The sequence below is a fragment of the Camponotus floridanus genome, unplaced genomic scaffold (genome assembly GCF_003227725.1).
Source record: "Camponotus floridanus strain SB8 unplaced genomic scaffold, Cflo_v7.5 scaffold34, whole genome shotgun sequence".
NCBI classification, from domain to species: domain Eukaryota; kingdom Metazoa; phylum Arthropoda; class Insecta; order Hymenoptera; family Formicidae; genus Camponotus; species Camponotus floridanus.
This window is the reverse complement of record NW_020229481.1, coordinates 1,291,917-1,315,419: the sequence shown is the minus strand read 5'-3', so window position 1 is coordinate 1,315,419 and position 23,503 is coordinate 1,291,917. Positions and strand designations below refer to the sequence as shown.

The 23,503-nt window shown below is 35.1% G+C and overlaps 1 protein-coding gene across 2 annotated transcripts in view; it reads right to left on the bottom strand.

Annotated features, from left to right (window-relative positions):
• The window catches only part of LOC105256699 (neuroligin-1), a 269,355-nt gene that overhangs the window by 38,190 nt on the left and 207,662 nt on the right, over positions 1–23,503 (bottom strand). For both annotated transcript variants that reach the window (XM_025410760.1, XM_025410759.1), the window contains one exon: positions 15,574–16,194. In XM_025410760.1, the coding sequence (XP_025266545.1) occupies positions 15,574–15,807 (234 nt within the window). In that variant the 5' untranslated portion in view covers positions 15,808–16,194. The remainder of the gene's footprint in view (positions 1–15,573; positions 16,195–23,503) is intronic.

Sequence of the window (23,503 nt, the reverse complement as noted above, 5' to 3'; positions counted from 1 at the left end):
ATATTTACTAAATATTTAATATATTAAAAATTGTATTTTATTTATATTACATGCATATTGAACTTGTTATTTTAAATAGATAACGAACAAATAATTTTCATTAAGTCGCCAGACATTTATTTGTCCGACTTATAAAGATCGATTTAATATCTGAAGCCTTTCTATTGAGCTTGTATCAGAAATTAAATCGAAGTAATACTTCTAATTTTAAATGTCGCTCTTTGCAAACCTTATATAATTCTTATAACTAAAATTAAATACGAGAGATATAGCGATTGTAGCAGTAAATGAACGAACTAGCGATTGTTTTTATAATAAAATTTACTGATTTTATAGTGAATTTTATTTTAACTGACCATAATCAGTGAGATATAAGAATAAAATAACAAAAAAATAAGCGTTTCCACTGAAGATCAGTAAAATACTCACTAATTCTCAGTGAAATCTTATTTTACTGTTTAAATTAGTGATATTTTCACTGATTCGCTTTTAGAGAGTAAGTTAAAATATTTCTTTTTCTTTTAGTTTCACATACATATATTTATATTAAAAAAAAAATTTGAAAATCAGAAATGGAGTTTTTCACCTTTTGAGCCACGATTAAATCACGTGTCATAACATAACGGAAAAAATTGTTATTTAATCAATTGTTATTTAATCAATTGTTATTTTATCTTGAAAGCAATTATATAAAAAGGACCGATAAATCTCGTTTTGCGCGTGCTGATTTTCTAATTGTACCTTTGATTGGAAGAGGCTCGTTCATTGAAATGACCATTCTGCAACTCATGCCGGAAATTACAAGTTTCTATAACGATCAGATGTTGCGTCTTTGTCGGAAGAAGAAAATGTATCCGTGTTAAAAGGATCCTAATTGAACGGTAAACTTTTACACAATTGCAGCGCCCTCATCTAATCCTCATCCTCTCTCTATCATGTTATTTATAAAGAAGATGCACTGTTTTTCCCACTCTACTTTACCGATATTTCAGATACATACGGACTGAAATTTTCGGAAGAATGCCATTTATTAATTAGGCAATTAAATTCAGTTTATAGTTTGACAATGTTTTACGGTGCAGTACACAATCGTGAAAGCTACTGTTTTATGCATAAAAGCTATAAAACTGTTATAAGAAGCTAATATTTGTACAAGTTGACAGCATGTTGATTTAAGAAGTCGATAAATAAAAATGTAATTTTATATTTATTCTTTTTTTCAATATAAAATCTCATATTGTATAGAATTGTCACGTGTCCGTTTGCGTGTATACTTTAATTCTGAAGAAGGATTTTTAATTCTATACAGGCAATAAAAAATTGCATACTTCCGAAAATTATGATGTTTTTGTCGATAAAACAGACAATTTTAAAACAGACAAACTTAGGATTCCCTTAAATGACATGGGAGAGAATTAGACAGATCAGAGAGAGGGAGAAACAAAGAGAAAAGAAGAGAGAAAAAGAGTGAGAGAGAGAAAAGAGGAGGGGGCGAAAATGAGAACTATTCGATTGGACATTTCCAATTGCATTAAAAATTAAATGCGCGTCATGCGACTGTCGATAACAATCGGCGCTTATCGAAGCTCCCATAAAATCCCCGGGGATGATGGCGATGACATAGAATGAAATATTAATTTAGCTTCATGAGTCTGCGAATTTTGTTTCTACCGACGTAATATCGTAATTGATTTTTGTGAATAAAAATATGAATAAAGACGAGAGTATCGACGTTGAATTTATATAGCTAAAAAAAATCTATAAAATAATATATAAATCTGAACGAAAACGAGAAAGGGGAGAGAGAGAGAGAGAGAGAGAGAGAGAGAGAGAGAAGAAAAAAAAAAAAAAGAGAAGAGAGAGAGAGAGAGAGAGAAGAAAAGAGAAAGGGGAGAGAGAGAGAGAGAGAGAGAGAGAGAGAGAGAGAGAGAGAGAGAGAGAGAGAGAGAGAGAGAGAGAGAGAGAGAGAGAGAGAGAGAGAGAGAGAGAGAGAGAGAGAGAGAGAGAGAGAGAGAGAGAGAGAGAGAGAGAAAGAGAAAAAATTTTATATGTACGAGCACATCCGTCTCAGTTCATGGCATTCCAGCTTGTTATTTTACGTTCATTTTTGTATTCCCCGGGCGGGAGCTATCACATAGTCTGAAATAAATTCACATTACGGGAACGCTCGGTTGGAAGAATTTAGCGAGATCGCGCAAGAAAATAGAAACACACGGGTCACTTGTTTCGAGGAAAGGGACCCCTGTGAAAAGATTCGCATGCGGGGACGATGTTGCAGCAAGTATATGAGAGCCGTTTCTCCCCTTGACTCTGATTCTCCTTTTACTCGCGTTCCTCCTCATCGTTCACAAATGAAATCAGCTTTGTCCACGGTGAATTTACGGAAAATTTCCCTCGCATTTGCCGACATGCGTGTACACACGTCACAGTCGCGACGCTTCCGGCGATATATGATTCATTTGGATGTATTGTAGTTGTTTGCGAATTAAGAATCCAGTCTACTCTGGTGGTATGAAAAATTAATGATTTTTGGGAATTTTTTGTGTGAAGAATATTAGAAATAAATCTGACATTTTATTGCTATTTAAATAATATATCAGTATTTTTTAATTTCTTCCTATTCAATACAAGTCTTTAGTCGTAGCATGTTTCTCATGTGTAATTGTCTAAAATAAAAAAGAAATTCGGTTTAGTTTTATTCTAGAATATTTGTGAGATATTAAAGCTAATTTTTCATTAGAAAGAATTGTGTGTGTGTGTGTGTGTGTGTGTGTGTGAGAAATAACAAATAGTGTCACAAAATAGATATTTTTAATTTTGTTGGAATTTATTCATTTCTTGAAAATCAGGAAAATATTAATTAATCATCTTTTAAATCCCAACTAAGTTTAACATCCTCCAAAAAAGTGGTTTCTTTCATAAAAAAAACTTGAAGTTATTCGATCCGTTTTTCATACCTGTCATACCAACTTTGAAAAATGTTTTAAAAAACACACATTTCAAGTTTTGCAGGCTCGCGTTTCAAGGCTCGCTCGCCATCCTATTTAAAATTTTACAACTCCATCAATTTTGCGAATTTTTCAATAAAATTTGGAAGATATATTCTCCGGATATCATATTTTTAGAAAATGGAAAAAATTGTTTTGATTCTCTAAAATAAATCGGACTCTTAAAACGTAAGCGTGGGAATAAATTACGATAAATGGGTCGAAAAAATTCAAAAGATAGATCCCGGTTTTTTCAATTTTCATTTTTCTCGTGAAAAATTTACAATTAAAATATTTCGATAATCATCGAAATCTACACAGAATGCTTTAATTGCGTTGAAATCGATGCAATTTGGCGTGATCGAAATTTATAAAATTTAAATATTAAATTAGATCAATTTAAACATTTCGGGGCTTTTAAATTATGCGACAATTTGTCTCTGCGAGAATAATTATGTTTCTTTATGAATATTAACACGAACCCGTTAACCTTTGAAACGAGTTGCATTTCGTTACCTCAACGATACTAACGTGTCCGCGCTAATTTGGAATAATGAAACGTCATGCACCGTAAAAGCTATCCTAACCTTCATTTTAGGAAATTAAATAATTATTGTTTGGCGTGTTGTACGTCTTTTTAAGGTGCTACAATAATTTAGATCTTGTATTTTTCGTTCGTATCCAAATTTTTATTTAACATACTGTACTATTTTATCAAATTGAATTACATTAAATTTATTCCGTCAACCCTAAAGACGGCAGACATATATATACGTTTTAACATTTTTCTCAAAGCAAAGCAAATATACATATAAGTTTTTAATAAAATCGATAGATGTATTTTTTATTCATTTGTTTCCTAAAATTTGAAGTTTTCTGAAAACAGAATCAATTTAGCGACTTCAATTGATCTGAGATACTATCAATCAACATGCGAAATCAATTGGAACCAGAAAAAGGACGAATGGAACAGAATATCCAAAAAAACTTATTAATAGACATTTCCCTTCTCTTATTCAATCTGAGCCTAGGAAAAAAGAAAACAAAGAAACTGTATCATTTGTATTCAGTCAGTCGGAAGAGAAAAGAAAAGATCGGAATTAAGCTGTGAATAGATAGACTGATGTCGGCCTCTGGGATTTTGCTCTTCAAGAAATATATTTATAAATTTAACTCACATTAATCAAATGTTTATTTTCATTAAATAAATAAATTTTTGTAAATTTGGTAAAAGCACGATTTTTCTTGAAAAGAAAAAATAATCAAAGGTTAATTAAGAATCAACGTCGAAAATCAACATATGTCATGTTTTTATCGGATCTCCTCGCGTTTTAATCGAATGTACCATTCGAGTAATAGTTGCGCAATAATCTTATCTGCACGATAGGACGAGCCTTATGGCCGGATTATTGCCTCTGTCTGCTCCTTTCGGACGCCCTTGGTGAGACACGGCGGGGGCGGAGAGGGGGAGGAAAGGGTAGAAACGCGGAACGATTCGTGGGCGGACTGCATAACGGTGCCCGGTGAATTATTATAATCTTCCGGCGAATAGAACGAATTTTATTTCGAAATCAGTCGCCCGCAGACGTGATCGTAATTCTCATTATTTGCGGGACGCGGAAAAACTTCTCGTGAAGCCGAACTCTACGAGTCCACGGTCGGAAATTTACTCGGGGAGAACTGGATTTGTCAAAAATAATAGGCTTTAGGTACCCGGTAAAAGTTTTTGAAAAAAATTCATTTTAAATTGACCGAGAAATTCATTGTTCAAAAATTACGATCCAATACCGTGCTCTGCATACATACAGGGTGTTCCAAAAGTCCCGGACCAGTCGAATATTTCATAAATTATGCACTTTAGAAAAAAATGTTTCAGACAAAAGTTGTATGGCTTGAAGGGGGCCATCAGATAGTGACAATGATTTGACATGGGAGAGTCATTTGAAAGTGACATAAAGGTCACCTTCAATTTCTTAAATGGCATCTCCTATTTTTTATTACATATTCGTGTAGCTTATCTCGAGAGCTTTCCAAAACACTATAATAAAGTATTTCTTCATTGAGTACTTTTCGAGTTATGAGGTTTGAAATCATTTCTTAATTTTGCATAAACCATAAAATATCTAGTATTCATTTTTCGATTATTTTACCTTAATAATTTTATGTACAAAATAATGAGAGGAATCAATTGTGTAAAGAAAACACAGTTGTTTTTAAAAAAAATATGTAATTGTTAATTACAAATTACATATTTTTTTCTTAAAAATAACTATGTTTTTTCTTTACACCAATTGATTCCTCTCATTATTTTAAAATTATTACATAAAATTATTAAGGTAAGATAATCGAAAAATGAATGGTTTACTAGATATTTTACGGTTTATGTAAAATTAAGAAATGATTTCAAGCCTCATAACTCGAAAAGTACTCAATGAAGAAATATTTAATTATAGTGTTTTGGAAAGCTCTCGAGATAAGCTACACGAATATGTAATAAAAAATAGGGAGTTCCATTTAAGAAATTGACGATGATCTTCACGTGACTTTCAAATGACTCTCCCATGTCAAATCATTGCCATTATCTGATGGCCCCCTTCAAGCCATACAACTTTTGTCTGAAATATTTCTTTCTAAAATGCATAGTTTATGAAATATTCGACCGGTTCGGGACTTTTGGGACACCCTTATATACTATATACTTTATTTTAATGAAAGAACATGATGTGTGTTACAATTACAACTTCCTCTTTCTTTTCCTTTCATTTCTTTTGAAATATCACTGTTCTTTTAAGAGTAGCAAAAACGATGAGCCGGGATTTCGCGAGAAATCCCCGAGACAAGCTGAGGAGTTTCCGAGGGCAAGGGTGAAATCGTCCGTTTTTCCTTTTTGCCTTTTCAATAGGAGGGAAGCGAGCGACGGAATAACGAGACGGAAAACTCCGCAATCTCTCTCTTTCTCTCTCTCTCTCTCTCCCTCTCTTTAGATACAAAGTGAAATTGATGGCCCACATTTACCGGCGCACGTGTAGATCGAAACACACGTGGGGAGATGTTACTGGATAGAGCGCGATGCACCCCCAAGCGTCGATCTCATTTGCGATGCACCCCTAAGCGAAACAGCGCTAAAAAAAGGTTTATTACATGTACATGTTCGGTATATCTCTGTAACACGTGTTTTTGGGACGATTTTCTTTTTAAAAAGTCAAACATTTATAAAATTCATAAAAGGTTTCAATTCATTTAATAAAGATAGTTTTGATTAAAGACGAGTTAAAGTTTGATATTTCTTGAAGCAATCAGTTATAACATCATCTTATGATTCTGTTTTCTTCTTTTCTTTTCTCACTGCGTGGACACATTTTCTTCGTTTTCTTTTTTTTTATCAAAATTGAATAAGAAAAGGGAAATGCCTATCGATAAGTTTCTTCGGATTTTTTCTTGCACTTGTCCTTCTCGCGATTCCAAGTAATTTCGCGTAATTAATTGATAATACCTTTGATAAATTGGATTTTGAAATTATTAAATTGATCCCATTTTCAGAACATTTCAAATTTTGAAATAAGTGAAAAAATGCGACATTTACGGATTAAAGTTAAAGATATATACATATACAAGGTGTCCCAGACTACTCGTACATGACTACCCATACACCTCTTTTAAAATGAAAATTAATTACTATTTAGCAAAAATCGCGGCTTTTATCAAATGTCGCGAACAATTTTTAAGTAAATCGGATACGCTCTATCAAATGGTGATATTTTCAACTTTTGATTTCAACCGGAAATACACCACCGGATCGGAAGTTGAATTTTTTTTAGGAGAACATGATACTTTTTATTATAAATTCGAATTGTACGTGAAAAAATAAAAAAACTTTTATATCAAACGTTTTTTCTAAAAGTGCCTCTGTCAATCTTAAAATTGACCTTGAAAGTAACTGTGATGAAATAATAAAATCAATTTTTAAATTGACAGAGGCACTTTTAGAAAAAACGTTTGATACAAAAATTTCTTATTTTTTCACGTACAATTCGAATCTGTAATAAAAAGTACCATGTTCCTTTAAAAAAATTCAACTTCCGATCCGGATGGCGTATTTCCGGTCGGAATCAAAAGTTAAAAATATTACCATTTGATAGAGCGTACCCGATTTATTTAAAAATTGTTCGCGATTTAAACCATTTATTTTCATTTTAAAAGGGGTGTATGGGTGATCTGGGACACCCTGTATATTTGTTGTCTTTTGGAGAAAATTTCATGTATACGTCTCCAAATGTATACATCTGCTGTCCTCAAACAAATGTATGAATATATTTGCGTTACACCCCTGTTTAAAGATGATACACAATATTGCATATTGTTTTACTGATTTATTATTTTCGTTTATTTACATTTTGCGCGCGACTGTACGCTTGACAATTTGCATACGTTTATTCGTTTTCGCGACAATTGCTACCCTAAAGGGATTGTTTACATTTCTCACGAGCGTGATATTCATTAAGTATCATCTCGCACATAGAGACGATAACAAGCGAAATAAATTTGGTTATGTCATAAATTACGGACGCAACAATGTGAGTGAAGGGCCAGACATGCCGCGCTAAAGCAAAGCAAATTAATAACACGATTTCGCATATTCGTATACGTACGCATTTAATTGTGATAGCAGCGGATAGAAATTTTACATTAATTAGCGGTGGAATTACGATGTGAATTTTTCGGGATAATATCGCGGTAAAACGTAAAGAATGCTCGATGCGTTAATATATTCTCTAAATTGGTGTTACGTATCTGACACGTTAGAAATTTTATCGAAATCACGCGAGCGCGAAGCTGAATGAAGCTGCGAGCGTTGGAAAAATAATTATACGGTCCTTATCATTAGCTGAATATCTAGACCAAGGGGCAAAAATTATACCGTTTGTTGCAAAAATTTCGGAGATGATTTAAACAGGACGATAAATTACGTAAATTTAGAGGCGTAATAAATTATGTGCGCGCGACAAAGGAAGTCGAGCGGAAAAATGGCGAAGATACGGAGGATTTACGTCAGCGTGCACACACGGTCCGAGCGACCAATAACGGTCGTGCGGAAGCTTTTGCTGGCGACAGTGTGTCCCTCAATGAATTATGGGGCACATAAATGTAAAAAAAATAGGAAAAAATTTATTAGGCCTCAAAGTCTCGCGAAAGCGGCTGTTTCGCTGGCTGAATACCTCGCCTACTGAAAACAGACAGGAAGATTTGTCGCATCCGCGTGACATAAAGACGGCGAACGTAAGGACGTGAACCGCAAACGACCGTAAAGTTGCATTTAGTCGAGCGAATTGCCGATTAGAATCTAGAGGGAGATTTATTACAGCAAATGAGGCCGTAAAGAGCGACGTTTCCGGCGCGTTTATAACAGAGAGAGAGAGAGCGTCGCGACGAAGAAGGGAGGAAAAAAGAATGCGGATCGGTATTTCTCGGTCCCCGAAGGAATATTTTCAAGATTGAAATTTCGACGATGACGAGAGGAAAAGAGGGTTTCCCGGATACAAAGGCAAATTGACGAACGCAGGTGAGACCGTGCATTAATGCATTTGCAATGCCAATCGGGCCGTCGACGCGAAAAGGAAATTCCCGGCGATGGGGATATCATGTAGATGTAGTTTCGCGGTGAATTATTTTATACGTCGCGCGCGTGAGAAGGAGGCGGTGGCGGAAGAGGGGGGAGGGGACAGCGGGGGGAATTTGTAAAGCGCTTCAAACGTACGCGCTTCAGCTCGTGAAATATGGAGAAAATTCGTACACAGCCGCGCGCGCGGTAACCGTATTAAAATGCGCACCTATAAATAATTTTTTTTCTCGCGTCTCCCTCTCCCTCTCCCGGAAATGAAATATGTAAAAGCGCAATTAACGCGATTTTACTCATCGTCGAGAAACTTGCATAAATAAATGAGAAACATTTTCATTTTCCGTTTTATCACGTACGTTACATCCCCGAGTGGGTTTAACACACGGGCAGTGTTTGCTGTAGATAATTTCAAAATTATCTAGATAAAGATAAAAATCCGTAAATTTATCTTAGAGATAAAGATGATTTTGAGATAAAGATGATTTTGCTTTTACTTAATCTAGATGAAAGATGAGATAATTATTGTGATAATCTAAATAATTATCTAGATATTTTTGCTTATTTTAGAAGATTATAAATATTTGTAAAAAATGTGACGCAGATTATAAATGGGATATTAAAATCATAAACACATATTCTTTCTCTTTTCCTAAAGAATATTTAAATAATAGCAAAAAGGTATAAATGATATGATAAATATTTATTTATTAATTTATATTTATAATATATTTATAATATATTTATAATATAATAATAATATATTTATAATATATTAATAATAATAATATGAAAAATATATTTTAGATATTTTAGATAGATTTTTAGAAGCTTGCCTGAAAAACTTTTTTGCACAATGAAAACGTCATCTTAGACAATTTTTAGATAAGATGATATATTTTTCATTTAAGATAAAGATAAAGATACTTTGTATTTCTTTATCTGGTTAAAGATAAAGATGATCCATTTCTTTATATAGATGATTATCTAGATAATTTTATCTAGATACCAGCAAATACTGCACACGGGATTACCAGTTTCCAGCCGAGATCGAAGACGGCACAATTTCGATAAGGGTGATATACGAATCAGATTGATTCAGATATCTCGACTCAGAAATTGGCGTGCAATTTGCCATACAAAGTTCAATATCCCAGCTAAACTCTGTTTCGTAAGGACGGGGGAGGGGGGAGGAGGGGGAAGTTAATAAATATATTCTCCGAAACGGGCCCGTATATCCCGGTTAATATATTCCGTGTGATAATAAATGAACGCACGTATCTTGGGCTTGCTACGCGGATATTAATCGATCGCAAGACATTCAACGGCGATTGGTTCGTTATTGCCACGTCCTACGAGACGCGGCCGGCAATATGCAAAACGATTCTGCTTATACATCACGAGGGGAAGAACGAGAGAGAGAGAGCGAGGGGAGAGAGAGAGAGAGAGAGAGAGAGAGAGGGAGAGAGAGAGAGGACTGTCTGGCTGTAGTCGTGGCTCGCGCGTTTGACAGAGCAATGTTTTTCCTCCGGCGAAACGTATTGCGCTCGATCGCGCGAAATGGACCGAGCGCGAGCGCGAACAAAAAACGACAAGCGTGAGTTGTGCGGCACGTTACGACGTAATGTAAAGGCCACGAGGCGTTCTGAGCGAAAAAGTTTTCTCGTTATCCATCCATCCGCCCGGGGACCGTCGGGACGAAAAAAGGGCCGGTAAATTGCGGATCCGCAATTCCCGCCAAAGCGACTCTCTCTCTCTCTCTCTCTCTCTCTCTCTCACACACTCTCTCTCTCTCTCTCTCACTCTCTCTCTCTCTCTCTCTCTGCCCGCGTCTGATCCGCGCGGATGTTTCAATTCGCGGATTATACGGGCATCCCTCTTTCGCGGTTTTCTCCTCTCGTGCGTGGAAACCGCGTATATACCAGCAAAATGAGGAGCGAAAGAGATCTCGAGAATTTGTAAGATTTGTGTACACCCAGCGGTCAAAAGTATTGCAGAAACGGAGAAGTTACTTTAATGAATAAAGGCATTTATAAATTACATTTCATTACTCATTTTATATTTTAATGTCGTAAAAATTAAAAATTGTAATTAATAACAATACAAATATTAAATTTTTGATTCTTCAAAATGGCCTCTCTTCAATATTGCTGCATCTATCCTTGACATTCTTGATAATTTTTTTAAATTCTTACTGATATTTGATTATAACATGTTACAAAAATATTCCCACAATTGTAGACAGAAGAAATAGATAATATATTTACGTATATTATTAAAGAGATCCCTCAAATACCTTTTTATCGACAAAAACGCCATAATTTTCGGAAGTGTGTCATTTTTGATTGCCAGTACAAAATTAAAAATCTTTCTCCAGAATTGAAGTATACAAACGGACACGTGAAAACTCTATACAGTATGAGATTTTATATTGAGAAAAAGAATAAGTATAAAATTACATTTTTATTTATCGACTTCTTAAGAGAATCCTAAAGTCGTCTGTTTTATCGACAAAAACGCCGTAATTTTCGGAAGTGTATTTTTTATTGCCTGTATAAAATTAAAAATCTTTCTCCAGAATTAAAGTATACAAACGGACACGTAAAAACTCTATACAGTATGAGATTTTATATTGAGAAAAAGAATAAGTATAAAGGATCATTAGAAATAAATTTCATTTCCCAATATATACTTGAAAAGGACCACAATCGTATGGTCGAAACCTAACCGAAACGTCGTAATTAATAAACAAAAATTCTGGATAGTTTTGGTCGATTACATTATTTCCAATGATCCTTTGATTAATTGACTAGCGATATCAAGATAATTTATTAATAAGTATAAAATTACATTTTTATTTATCGACTTCTTAAATCAACATGAATTGTCAACTTGTACAAATATTAGCTTCTTATAAAAGTTTTATAGCTTTTATGTATAAAACAATAGTTTTCACGATTGTGTACTGCACCATAGAACATTGTCGAACTATAAAAACTGAATTTAATTGCCTAATTAATACATGGCATTTTTCCGAAAATTTCAATCCGTACCTGAAATATCGATAAAGTAGAGTGGAAAAAGCAGTGCATCTTCTTTATAAATAACGTGATAGAGAGAGGATGAGGATTAAATGAGGGCGCTGTAATCGTGTAAGAGTTTGCCGTTCAATGAAGGATCCCCTTAACCTTAACATATGGAAACTGTTTAAAATGCATTAAAACCGTTTAGAACTACATTAAAATAATGCATCAACATAACACGTTTTAATATAATAATATCAAAACAAGTATTATAATAATTGCATATTGATTAATTTCAGAAATCGAATAATAAATAACACATACCTTTCATATTTTATAAACATGAATCAAACAATTAAGAGAAAAAAGTGAAAAATTTAATCGTTTAATGTTCTCTTTATCTCTTCTTTCTCTGTACTTTTTGAGTGGTGATGCAATATTGTCGACTAATATTGCATATAATTTGTATACGCGTCTCTAATACTACGCATGACAAGAGCGCGGAGATGAAATTCCACGATAGGAGCAATTGGATTTAATTAACGTTCGCGGTCTCTTTTCGAACGAGCGGAGCGATGAATGCAGCGTCAAATGTTCGAAAGTTAAATATATAACACGCGGAGATAAAAGCTTATACTTTCGCATTATTGTCCGGCACGACTCCGAATTGATATCCGTCAATTTGCCTCGATTCTGCGGTTGTGAATATTTATTTGAGACGACATAAAGCCATGATATCCGCAATATCCCGTCCGCGGATACTTTAAATTCGTCGCCACGGGAGAGGATCATCGGACGTCCATCGATCCGCCTCTTGTCGATATGAATATCTATTAGACGTAATTGATGTCTCCCATCCGGCGTAGCGAATGCCGCAGTAAATATCAAAACGGTCTTGTCCGCTCTGACTGATCGGCGTTGTGAAAATGCTCTGATCGCGATAGACGAGCTGCCAGCTGGATTGTCTCCTGGAAAAATTTCGCTGTCGTTGGAACCAATGGAATATCGAACCGCTTTTAGTTTCCGCGCCAGCTACACACAGAGTGTGTATTGGAAAGAAATAGACGGAAAATAAAACGCTTGGATTTTTCCGCTCTACGTCATTTTAGATCTGATTGCTTTAATTCCGATCGCGAAATTTCCAGTCGCGCAACGAGAGCTTGTTTCCATTCGCTCGTAATTTATTTGTACTGTACCGCTTGACGAGAAACACATTCTTTTGAGAAAATGTACAAGTATAGTTAACTGTGAGAACGTACGCTGGAAAAGCTAACGAGTTCCCTCTGACCGCGTATTCGCAGTTAATTAGAGTGCTATAGTGCGGTAAAAAAAAAAAAGAAATGCAAGAGGGATATAAAAGCTATCGGCAAAGATACTTAACAAGCAAAAGGAAGTTTCAACGTCGGGTCGACAGCAAGATTTAGATGCGGTAATAAGTTAAAGGGATGGTAAAAGAGAGCGGAGAGAAACTGACGACAGGGGGAGGAAGAAGGTCTGCAAAGTTTGCGGGAGTGATAGGAGGACAGTAACGCATTTAATGAAAGAGTACGTTTCCGGGCAATGAGAAGAGGAAGGAAAAAAAAAAGGAAAGGATGTCGGACACTCGACGAGTTAGATTGGACGGAAAAAGTAATGAGAAAAAGAGGTAGAAAGGGAGAGAAGGGGAGAAAGTGAAATACGGAGGAGAGAGTACAGGAATATATGGCGACGCGATCAAATTTAAGAGATGGCGGGAAGACAGTACAGCGTGGAAATAATTGGGCGGTAAGATTTAATGCGCCGGTGCGCACTAATGTTTCTCGGGATGTTAATGAGAGAGCATTAAGCACGACTCCTGTTTGTACCGAATGCATTTCGCGATAATTTTATGCGCGATTAAAAATTTCATGCGTTACTCGTGTGACATTAAATATTTTAAAAGAGAATTATTCGATATATTCGACACGATCTGAATGTAAAGTTTTAAAACTAATTTTATAAGATGTGCCCAAACAGCGCCTATCTTTCGCCACTTGAAGTCTCTCGTATTGATCTTTAACTACGTCTCTATTAAGTTTTATCAGTATTGATTCAGTGCAGTTTATATTTGAACCTGTTTTGTGCGTGTTTGTTTTGTCTTGTATGAAAGCGTTTATTAAGGATGTTTTGTATCTATATTCAAAATATTGAGAATTTAATGAAAATTGTACAGAATGTCCTTACATATGTTTAGAATCTTCAGTACAATTTTTAAATCGATTCACTAAAGCATTCAGCACAAGTTGTAAGGATTTTAATTTGCACCGAATTAATATGTGTTTTTATGGAAAACGTATAACCACGTCGATTCAAATGACAAAAACACATGGAAATAATATTCAAAATTTGTTTAAAATTTGCAAAACTTTAGATGCAGAGGAAATATTTGGTCAAATAATATTATACCAGTATTAACTGGTTAAAAAGATATTAAATATAATTTAATGAAGTTAGCCATATATCTGTCACAAGGCAAAATTTTTTGCCAAATGTTAATCATTTCGATTAACAAAATTCGAAATATTACAGTAAAAACGCAATAAATATTAAAAAATACATCTCTGCACTGTAGCTAAGATCAAATTGTAATATTTCACACAATTTCTCATACTCAAAATACACCAAAAGTGGATATTCGTCAATATTGATTTTCAGCTACTTTTTGCTGGGATTGTACATACAAAACATCCTTAAGCAACAATAAATATACGATCAGGTTTTGTGAAAAATTGGATGAAATTATTATAGAAACAAGTCAAATGATAAAAAAGTGCAGAGTGGATTGTAAAAAATTCACTAAGAGCGAAGATAGTCCGATTCTAAATGTCAAGAATGAAAACAATACCCATTGTTTTCTTTGATGTAAAAGGCGTGATTAACAAAGAATTGTTTCATGTTGCACAAGGGATAATAATTAATTGAATCGTATAAGATAGAAATGTTATATAATACAATACAATTTTAATTTAATTTTAATGTGATACAATTCTAATCTTTATATATTATTATTATTATTGTATATAAAACCAGCTTCAATAAACCAACAAATTATTAAAATAAAAAATAATATTAATTTATATGATTGCCAGAGAAATATTTCCAGTAAAGAATTCTTTTTAGCATTATTATTTCGACCATAATTATTTTCGATTATTTCGATTATTAGCTAATGAAATATTTAACTGGATGCATGTGCACACAGCTCTTGACCGAAATTGATTCACATTTCGCATATGAATCGCAGTACGAGAGATTAATTCATCTCCAAGATATTATCCTGTACACACATATAGTATTCAAATATTCGTGTTATCATTTCTATTACCGTATAACTACCCCTCGTTCCCTCTGTAAATAGCGAGAAATGACCTATGCGAGGAATTGCGATCGATTCCCGTGTCGAGATATCGTCGTTTAACTCCATTTTATAGCGATTCATCAAAACTCAAATGCAAGGAGAAGATGAAAGAGCCCGTTTTTTTGCCTCTCTTTTTTTTTTCGCGCGCGAAAGATACGTCTTCACTTTGCATGAAAAATTCGAATTTTAGAATAATAAAAAAAATGACACGTTGTCACGAATAATCGATGTTACTCCGCTCGCTCGGTATCGCTCGCGGAGAAAAATTCTGGCTCCCCCGCAGGGTCAATCCGGCAATAAATCTCTCCTTTTGCCGCGCGCGCCGCGGAAACAGCGACGTACCGCGAATCACGATCCGCCATTTACAACGGGCCGAATCCGTGTCCGAACAGGCTCTACTACGTGTCCGTTCCACCTGCAGGGATACCCAAATCCTGCCGGGGATGGTTCATCGCTCGATACCCCCTCCACCCCTCCCCCCGCCTCCCACCCCTGCTCCCCCTTCTCCTTCTCGTCCTCCTGCTTCTCCTCGCCATCCCCTCCCTCTCCAGCAAGAAGAATCGATACACATACCTGAAGTATTCCGCGTATCTGTCCGCTCTTGGTCTCGACGATGCGCGAGGCGTAACGGGTCACAGGTTGAGAGGAAGCCGCGCGACCGCGACCGGTCAGAGTTAACAGGACGAGCAGCAGCACGAGTCCCACGCGCGGATAGCAGCGGCTCCGTAATCTGATCTGGGTCCACGAATGACAGTGAGTTGCGACCAGCGGCCAGATGCGGGCCGCCGGCTGGCATGGCAGCGGCATGACAGCATTTGCTGGCGGCCACCTGAAGCGACGCCACTAGCATAACCGTACGGCGACCTTGGTCGTCGGTATCGGACAGGGTGGCCGGGCAACCGGTCGGAATCGGCCGGGGGACGAGGGCCGTTCTTCTGTCCGAGGGGCTTTCCCTAATTCGTTCGCGACGAATGGAACACGAACTTTGCCAGGCCGGGGTCCCGCATCACGGTAGTCACTTTCCTTCCGCGCGTTTTATCTCGAGGAGAGCCTCGATGTTCCTCCCCACGCCTCCGGCGTGCTGAAACTGCCACTCTTCGGCCGGAGTCCAAGTTAAATTACTCTCAAAACATGTTGAATAAGAAAGTTGGGAAACGGCCGGGCCTCCATTACTGCAGCAGTCTCGGGACGTCTCTGCAAACAAGCGAGAATTCGATATAGCAAAACATTCGCAAGGGCTCTGCCAGTTTAGTTTCGGTAATAAGAAAATTTTTGCGCGCTCGTCAAAGAGACGAGGGAGATAAATTAGAATTACAATTTATTTTTTAAATTTCACGGGCTAATAAGCGCCAGACGCAAGATGGCAGTACGTCAGTTTCAAAGAAAATTAATGTTTTCCTTTGAAACTGATTAATTGTGCACGAGGCATGAATTTTTGTTGCTTGCTTCAAGTATAAATAAATCTCAATTTGAAATCTAATTTTGATAAACCTCTCTTATCCCTCTGAAGAAGCGTAAGCGAGAAAAATATCGAGACGAAGTCGCTGAATCAAGACTCAAACTCGAGTTTTTTTATCGAACGACTACTCTGACTTATTTAGACATTTTACACCTCGATGCTTCTCATTTTCTACAAATATACAAGATGTCCCATAATAAGGAACCCATTTTGTCCTACTTATTATAAAACATCCTGTATATCAATAATAACACTATCTTTAATTTAAATGAATTAACAATTAAGTGATTAATAAACCTAACCTCCCATGTGAATCACAACTTTTTTAAAATTTCGCGGTTTAATAAGAGACAGACGCACACTGAGAAAAAAATCTGGTTGCATTAATTAGAATTCTGGTAGATTCAACCAGTATGTCTGTTAGAAAATGGACGAATCAGAATTCTTGTAGGAATTACCAGATGAATCTGATTAACTTCTTCCTGTTAAATTTACAAAATTTTCTGGTTAATAATATTAAACTCACCAGCACCAAGTCGTAAAATTTGTTCCATCTAATCTTAAAAGTCTGTTTAATATTCTGAATTCCAACACGATTATTGCATAAATTCAATTCAGATTATTGAATAAATTATTTTAAGTTCAGTTTGTTAGAAATTAAACTGATAAACAGTGACGCAAGAAGAGGCTGCAGCTCAAACACACACAATCAGAGAGCTAGCGTCCTCTTTCTGGCACTACTGCTCGTAAGAGAAAAAAAATATACTTTGGAGTTAATGTTAATACTAGTTCTTTACATACATGGCAAATGTTGAATACGAATTAAGTTAAAAGTGGCTCGCTGCCCAGCGGCAAGCAAAGAAATTAATGTAACAAGAAATTTTATAGATCCAACCAGAAAATACTAATCAAATCCTTAGTAAAATCTATTAAACGTTCTAGTTATAAAAAATCGAGTTATCATGATAACTAGAAATTCTTGTTTAATTTAACCAAAATGTCATTCATATACGTCTTATTGGTACAATCAAACAATTTTTCTCAGTGCAGCTGCGTCAGTTTCAAGAAAATTAGCTTTTTCTCTAATACTTGAAAAAAACTGAAATCGATCCTCTAAAATCAACTAATTGCACACGAAGCATGAATTTCTCTTGATTTTGTATCAAGTATAAATAAATCTCAAGAAATCGCTTTCGAGAATGAAACTGACTATCGTCCTGCGTTTGGCTTTTGTTAGCCCGCGAAATTTAAAAAAAATTGTGATTTACGTGAGGATCTTATTAATTTCTTAATTGTAAATTACTTGTCTCATCACGATTTTTAAGCGCGAATACGAGAATTTCTTTATCTTATTCAATAATCTGGGATGATCGGGAATATGTCCCGCGATAAAATCTATCAAATCTTTTCAGGCAAAGCCAACGCCCGCATGAGAGCGAGCTTTTGTTCAGGCTTATAATTATAGGTCTATCAATGCAAACGAATCGCGCTAACGCCGATTGTGCCATTCGTCAATTTCTTTTTTTTTAAATCGTTGATCCATTTGATACCGTGTCCGGTTTTGCGGTGAATCCGCTCGGCTGATGAACGGACGCGATCCGATCGAACGGCAGTTTTCGAATTTATGGAAACTCGCCGGTCCGGTCGCGCGCGAATGTACGATTAATGCGTTTAACCGAATCAATCACTTTATTAATTAATCCCGCCGCACGATCGACGCAAAGCTCGGCCATTAAATAAATCGAATCTGCCATTGTTGAAATCGTGGCTATAATTAAATTTGAATTTATCCTTACATCTCAAACTTTAAATTCATTATTTATATATTTAGAGAATTATTAGATGCATATTAGAAACTAAAAAATCCTCCGAGTTCTGTCTTATTAATCGTATGCAAATGTGTTTAATGGAATTTGATAAGTAGAATAGAAAAAAGTAAATATACGTAAATCTCTAATATAATTACATTAATCACTATGCTAATTATATTAATCACTATGCTAATCGCGGCCATAATTAAATTCACATTTATCCTTATACATCTCAAACTCTAAATTCAATATTTGTATTTAGAGAATAATCAAATATTAAACAATGCTTCGAATTGTCTCCATTTCTTCGTCAATTACATACAAATGTATCAATAGATTTAAATAATTAATAAAAAATATATTTAAATAAGAAATAAAAGAAAATTAATACGTGTAAGAGCTTCTTATTAATCGTTGTTCGAGTCGAAAAATTTAATTCACTGAAAATTATATCGGTTCTCACAGACACGCTTTCGCTTTGCAGTGTTAAGTCAAGTTGAGCCTCCCACGTGAATAAACCGGCATTGCAAGCGCCGTATTATCTTAAGTCCCGCATTGTCGTGGGCGTGAAAGAAGAGAAGCGAGGCTGAAAGCTGCGGCGAGAGTGCTGGAGACAGGACAAGGTGGTTGAGGAGCGAGGACGAACGAGACACGAAGGATTGCGGGAGGATGGAGATAGCGGGGCACTGATTGCACCGAGAAACTTATCTCCCCGCAGGACATCTCGCTGATCAACCGTCTCCCTCTGGTTTCCAGCCCCGTCCTCGCCACTTCCTCTCCCCCCCTCTCCCCCATTCCTCTCGTTTCCGCTTTAGGGTTTAGCGGCGGTGCCGCTTGGATCGCTCCGCCGCTAAACTTTCCCGTCCGTTAACGATATCGCCGCCAATGGCTGATTTAAATTTTTAATCGCGACTACATTATCCCAGATGGTGATTGGCGCCGTCCGCTCGAATCTCGTCGGTCGACAGTTTTCTTTTCCGTACGTCGCCGTTGCAAATTCAAAGTCGACGGGAAACAAATTAATTAGAGAGCGAATTGTGCGAGAGATTACTCGAGGATACAAACTAAATAGATTTTCTTTTTTTTTTTTTTTTTAAACTTGCTCGATTGTAAAGACGGATCTTGCTTGAAAATTGGTTTTTTCCTTTCGCCTTTCTTCGTCGCATTCAAATATTCCCAAGCTGTAATTTCCCACAGACGAGCGCGCGGATCATTATTCTTTTAATTATTTTGTTAAATTTCATCATTGCCATTTTAATGGATTTCCGCTGTAACTTCCTAGCCAGCGGGCACATGTATTATAGCATGTATTATTAAACTTTTAAGTAAATCCATTTACTCGGCGCGGATGCGTTTCCATGTCGCGATACGTTATAACTCGGCACGTTATTATGTAATATGATTTATTTAACGTAAATGGATGGCAACAAGCGGGACGAGAGATATACGGTGACTTTTGGCGTCATTGCGCGTCATATCTCGCATTCTTAGCGATCGACCTCGACAATGTGTTTTCGTTGAAATTCGAAGAATCGCCGATAATAGATATGGTATTGCCGCCGGGGGATAAGTTTTTACGATAAATTACAACTGTGATTTTCCAAAGTTTCCAATCCAGGAAAGAGAGATAAAGTTCCGGCTCCGATTTTATTTCTCGCAAATCTCGGAGAGATCTCTCTCCGCTCTTCATTATGATACCGCAATTTACGTTTGTTTTTGGATCGCGCTCGATAAAAATCTATTGCGAATATAAATTTACCATGCGACACTAGTGGACGAAACGCAAACTAAAAAATATGACCAAAAGGCGATTTAATATTGTTTAAATACGGCAATCAGTGTGTTTCTATGAAATAAAAGTGAATAACATTGAAAAGTGAAATACGTTGAGAAGAATAAACAAAAAAATGAAGACACAAGGAAAATAAATAAATTTTTTCACGACTTTTTACTGCACTGATAATTAAGCTAGAATTTATTACATTCTGGCCTTCAATCATATTTCTTGAAGAGGATGTAGCATTGGTATAGCTACACAAAATATCTAAACGCAGGGACAACATTTGCGTTTCCTTAAGGACGTTCGGGCGTTAAGCTTATTATTAGATAAAAATTCAAATGTTTGATATTTAGCAAGAATAATAACATTATGATCGCTCTTACAAAATTCGTGGTATGTTATCGGTCATTAAAAAAAGTTATTAACGATGAAAAATCTTTTTTTTAACATAGGCTGTTACGAAAAACCATAACTTTTTATGTTTCAAATTTATGAAAAAAATATTATTAAAATAGATATGATGACAAATAATGTTTTGAAATATCCTTTGAAATATCCTTTGAATCATATACATAATAATATTATCATAAAAAAGGTGTTATCGTACGTTTGAATTATTTATTAACAATTATAATTAGTACTACTACTGTACTACTCGTCTACCTGACAGGTTAGAGAGGTTAGGTGCCGGTGATGAAACTGATAAATCACAAGTTTTTATTTTTTTAACACTTTGTAACTGATTATCTCGCCACAATTTTCGTTTTTGAGAAACAAATTTTCCCTTTAAAATTCCATGATTATTTATAACGTTGTAATAATTACTTTTATTATTCATGTCATTTTTATGTCAAATTAATTATTTTAGTTTTTTGCAATAATTAATCAACAAATAATTTTAATAAGTAAAAAACTTAATAAATTATTTTAGAATTATTGAAATATTTTTAAACAATTAACAAACTGTAAATAAAATTTGTAAATGATAGTCCTCATTTGACTCACGATTACCGCATGAACGTCCCTAACAATTTTTAAAACAGTATTCTTAAATGTCAAATCGCCCTTTGCGACAGCCATATTTGTTATGCGACACGAGCGCCCCTCTACCCGCGGTGGTAATTTTTTCCCCACTCTCGCGCAAGAATTATTATCGCAACTGTACGTGGAATTCGCGATAGAAGAGAAGCGAGCTCAAAGGGGAATTTAGTCGTTATCGGGCTCACGTGTGATTGCTGAATATCCATTATGCATCTTGCCTAACCGATTTAATCGATAGAGCGATATCGATCCTAATGAAATCTCGGCGTAAGAGCGGTGATCGATAATCGCGATTAGATCGGCCAACGTGGGTCAATTCGGTTATCGCGCGAGCAACGGGCGCGAGACTTTCAGTCATTCAACGGTGGAACGGAGAACCGGGACTAATTTAATTCAAGCCCCAATTATCGGTCGTACCGATCCCCCAGGCGGCTCTAACTTTCGGCCTCCCGATATAACGTTCACCGTTTCCCGGAGGATTCCGCGCGGCTCCGGAAACAGACGTGCGGTAATATAACTAGCGCGAGCGCAAGGCGGCCTTGTACAGCACCACTTTATCTTCAGTTTGACGTTTCATCTGCGAGAATCAAGCGAAAGAAATTGATATCGACGAAGCTACGTTCGCTATTACGGCGGTTTTCCACGCATAGCCTCGTCATTTTTCAAGTCAGCCAATCCGGCCGTTTTGAAATCCTGCAAACATCATTCATCATTTACGCTCGCGTTCGCCTGGATATAACGAAAATAATTAATATCCATTAATGCCTATTAAATCGAGTACAATTTATTATTTTACGCTTACACAGATATTATCTTCGGAATTTTCATGCATAACATCCTGTATATCATATTACGGAATGTTTTTGCAAAAATTTAGTTGAAAAATAACAAATATATACACAAAAGATGTTTCGAATAATATTTTATATTGTGTTTTATTTAAAACTTAACATTGCACGATAAACGTTTCAGATAAAATTGATGGGATTTTGAAAGAAGATAATCTTTTTTTTTAGAATGTTTTGTATCTATTTTCAAAATATTGAGAATTTAATGAAAATTGTACAGAATGTCCTTATATATGTTTAGAATCTTTAGTACAATTTTTAAATCGATTCACTAAAGCGTTCACAAGTTATAAGGATTTTAATTTGCATCAAATTAACATGTGTTCTTATGGGAAACGTTATAATCACGTTGATTCAAATGACATAAACACATGGAAATAATATTCAGAATTTGTTTAAGATTTCCAAAAGTTTAGATACAGAGGAAATATTTGGTCAAATAATATTATACAAGTACTAATTGGTTAAAAAGATTTTAAATATAATTCAATGAAGTTAGTCATGTATCTGTCACAAGGCGAAATTCTCTGCCAAAAGTTAATCATTTCGATTAACAAAATTCGAAATATTTCAGTAAAAACGCAATAAATATTAAAAAATACGTCTCTGCACTGTAGCTAAGATCAAATTGTAATATTCCACATAATTTCTCATACTCAAAATACACCAAAAGTGGATATTCGTCAATATTGATTTTCAGTTATTTTTTGCTGGGATTGTACATATAAAACATCTTTAAATTTTAACTTTTTCTGAAGATTAATCTAGTTTTTTTTAATGGAATCGCCCTAATCTTTTTTTATATAAATCAATTCCTCGCAATATTCGGCGTAAAAAATTGTTAGAATAGAATAGTTAAAAATTGAATAGAGAGAGTTTGAGATATTTTATATATATTATATATATTACTTTTTATTATTTTTATTATATTTATGATTATATATATTATTTCGTATATATTTTACATATATTATTTTATATATACATTTTAATTTGTTATAATTTGATATATATATATATAAACTATGAAATATTTCGTAAAATATTCATTTTTTAATTATTTCACTTCATATTTTATGCACAAAGTGATGAGAGGAAAAAATTAGGTAATTTAAAGAAAACATATAGTTGTTTTTAAGAAAAATATGTAACTGCTCGTTGCAAATTTAGAAAGTCTTCGAGTTTGCGCAAATTATTGATGCTGTTAAAAAAACAGGCAACTCGACAGAATCCTGAAAAATGGAATTGTTTCCAGAATAGTAAATACTATCGGCTTTAATGTCTGTAATAATACGTCGGTACAAATGTGCAGCAATAAACCTATGTAATTCGATACTATAATTCAATAATATAAAAGATAAAAACTTTTGTTTTACGATACATGTATATGTGTATATGTGTATGTGTATGTGTAAAATGTTTCGATTAGGAATTTTTCTCTATAATGTATCTTGAACGTATCAAGATATTTATCTTTAAAGTTAAAATTTGAGAAGTATTTATCTTGAATAATTTTTAAATTATTCTGCAAATTTTAATAATATGTATATACAGGGTGTCACTT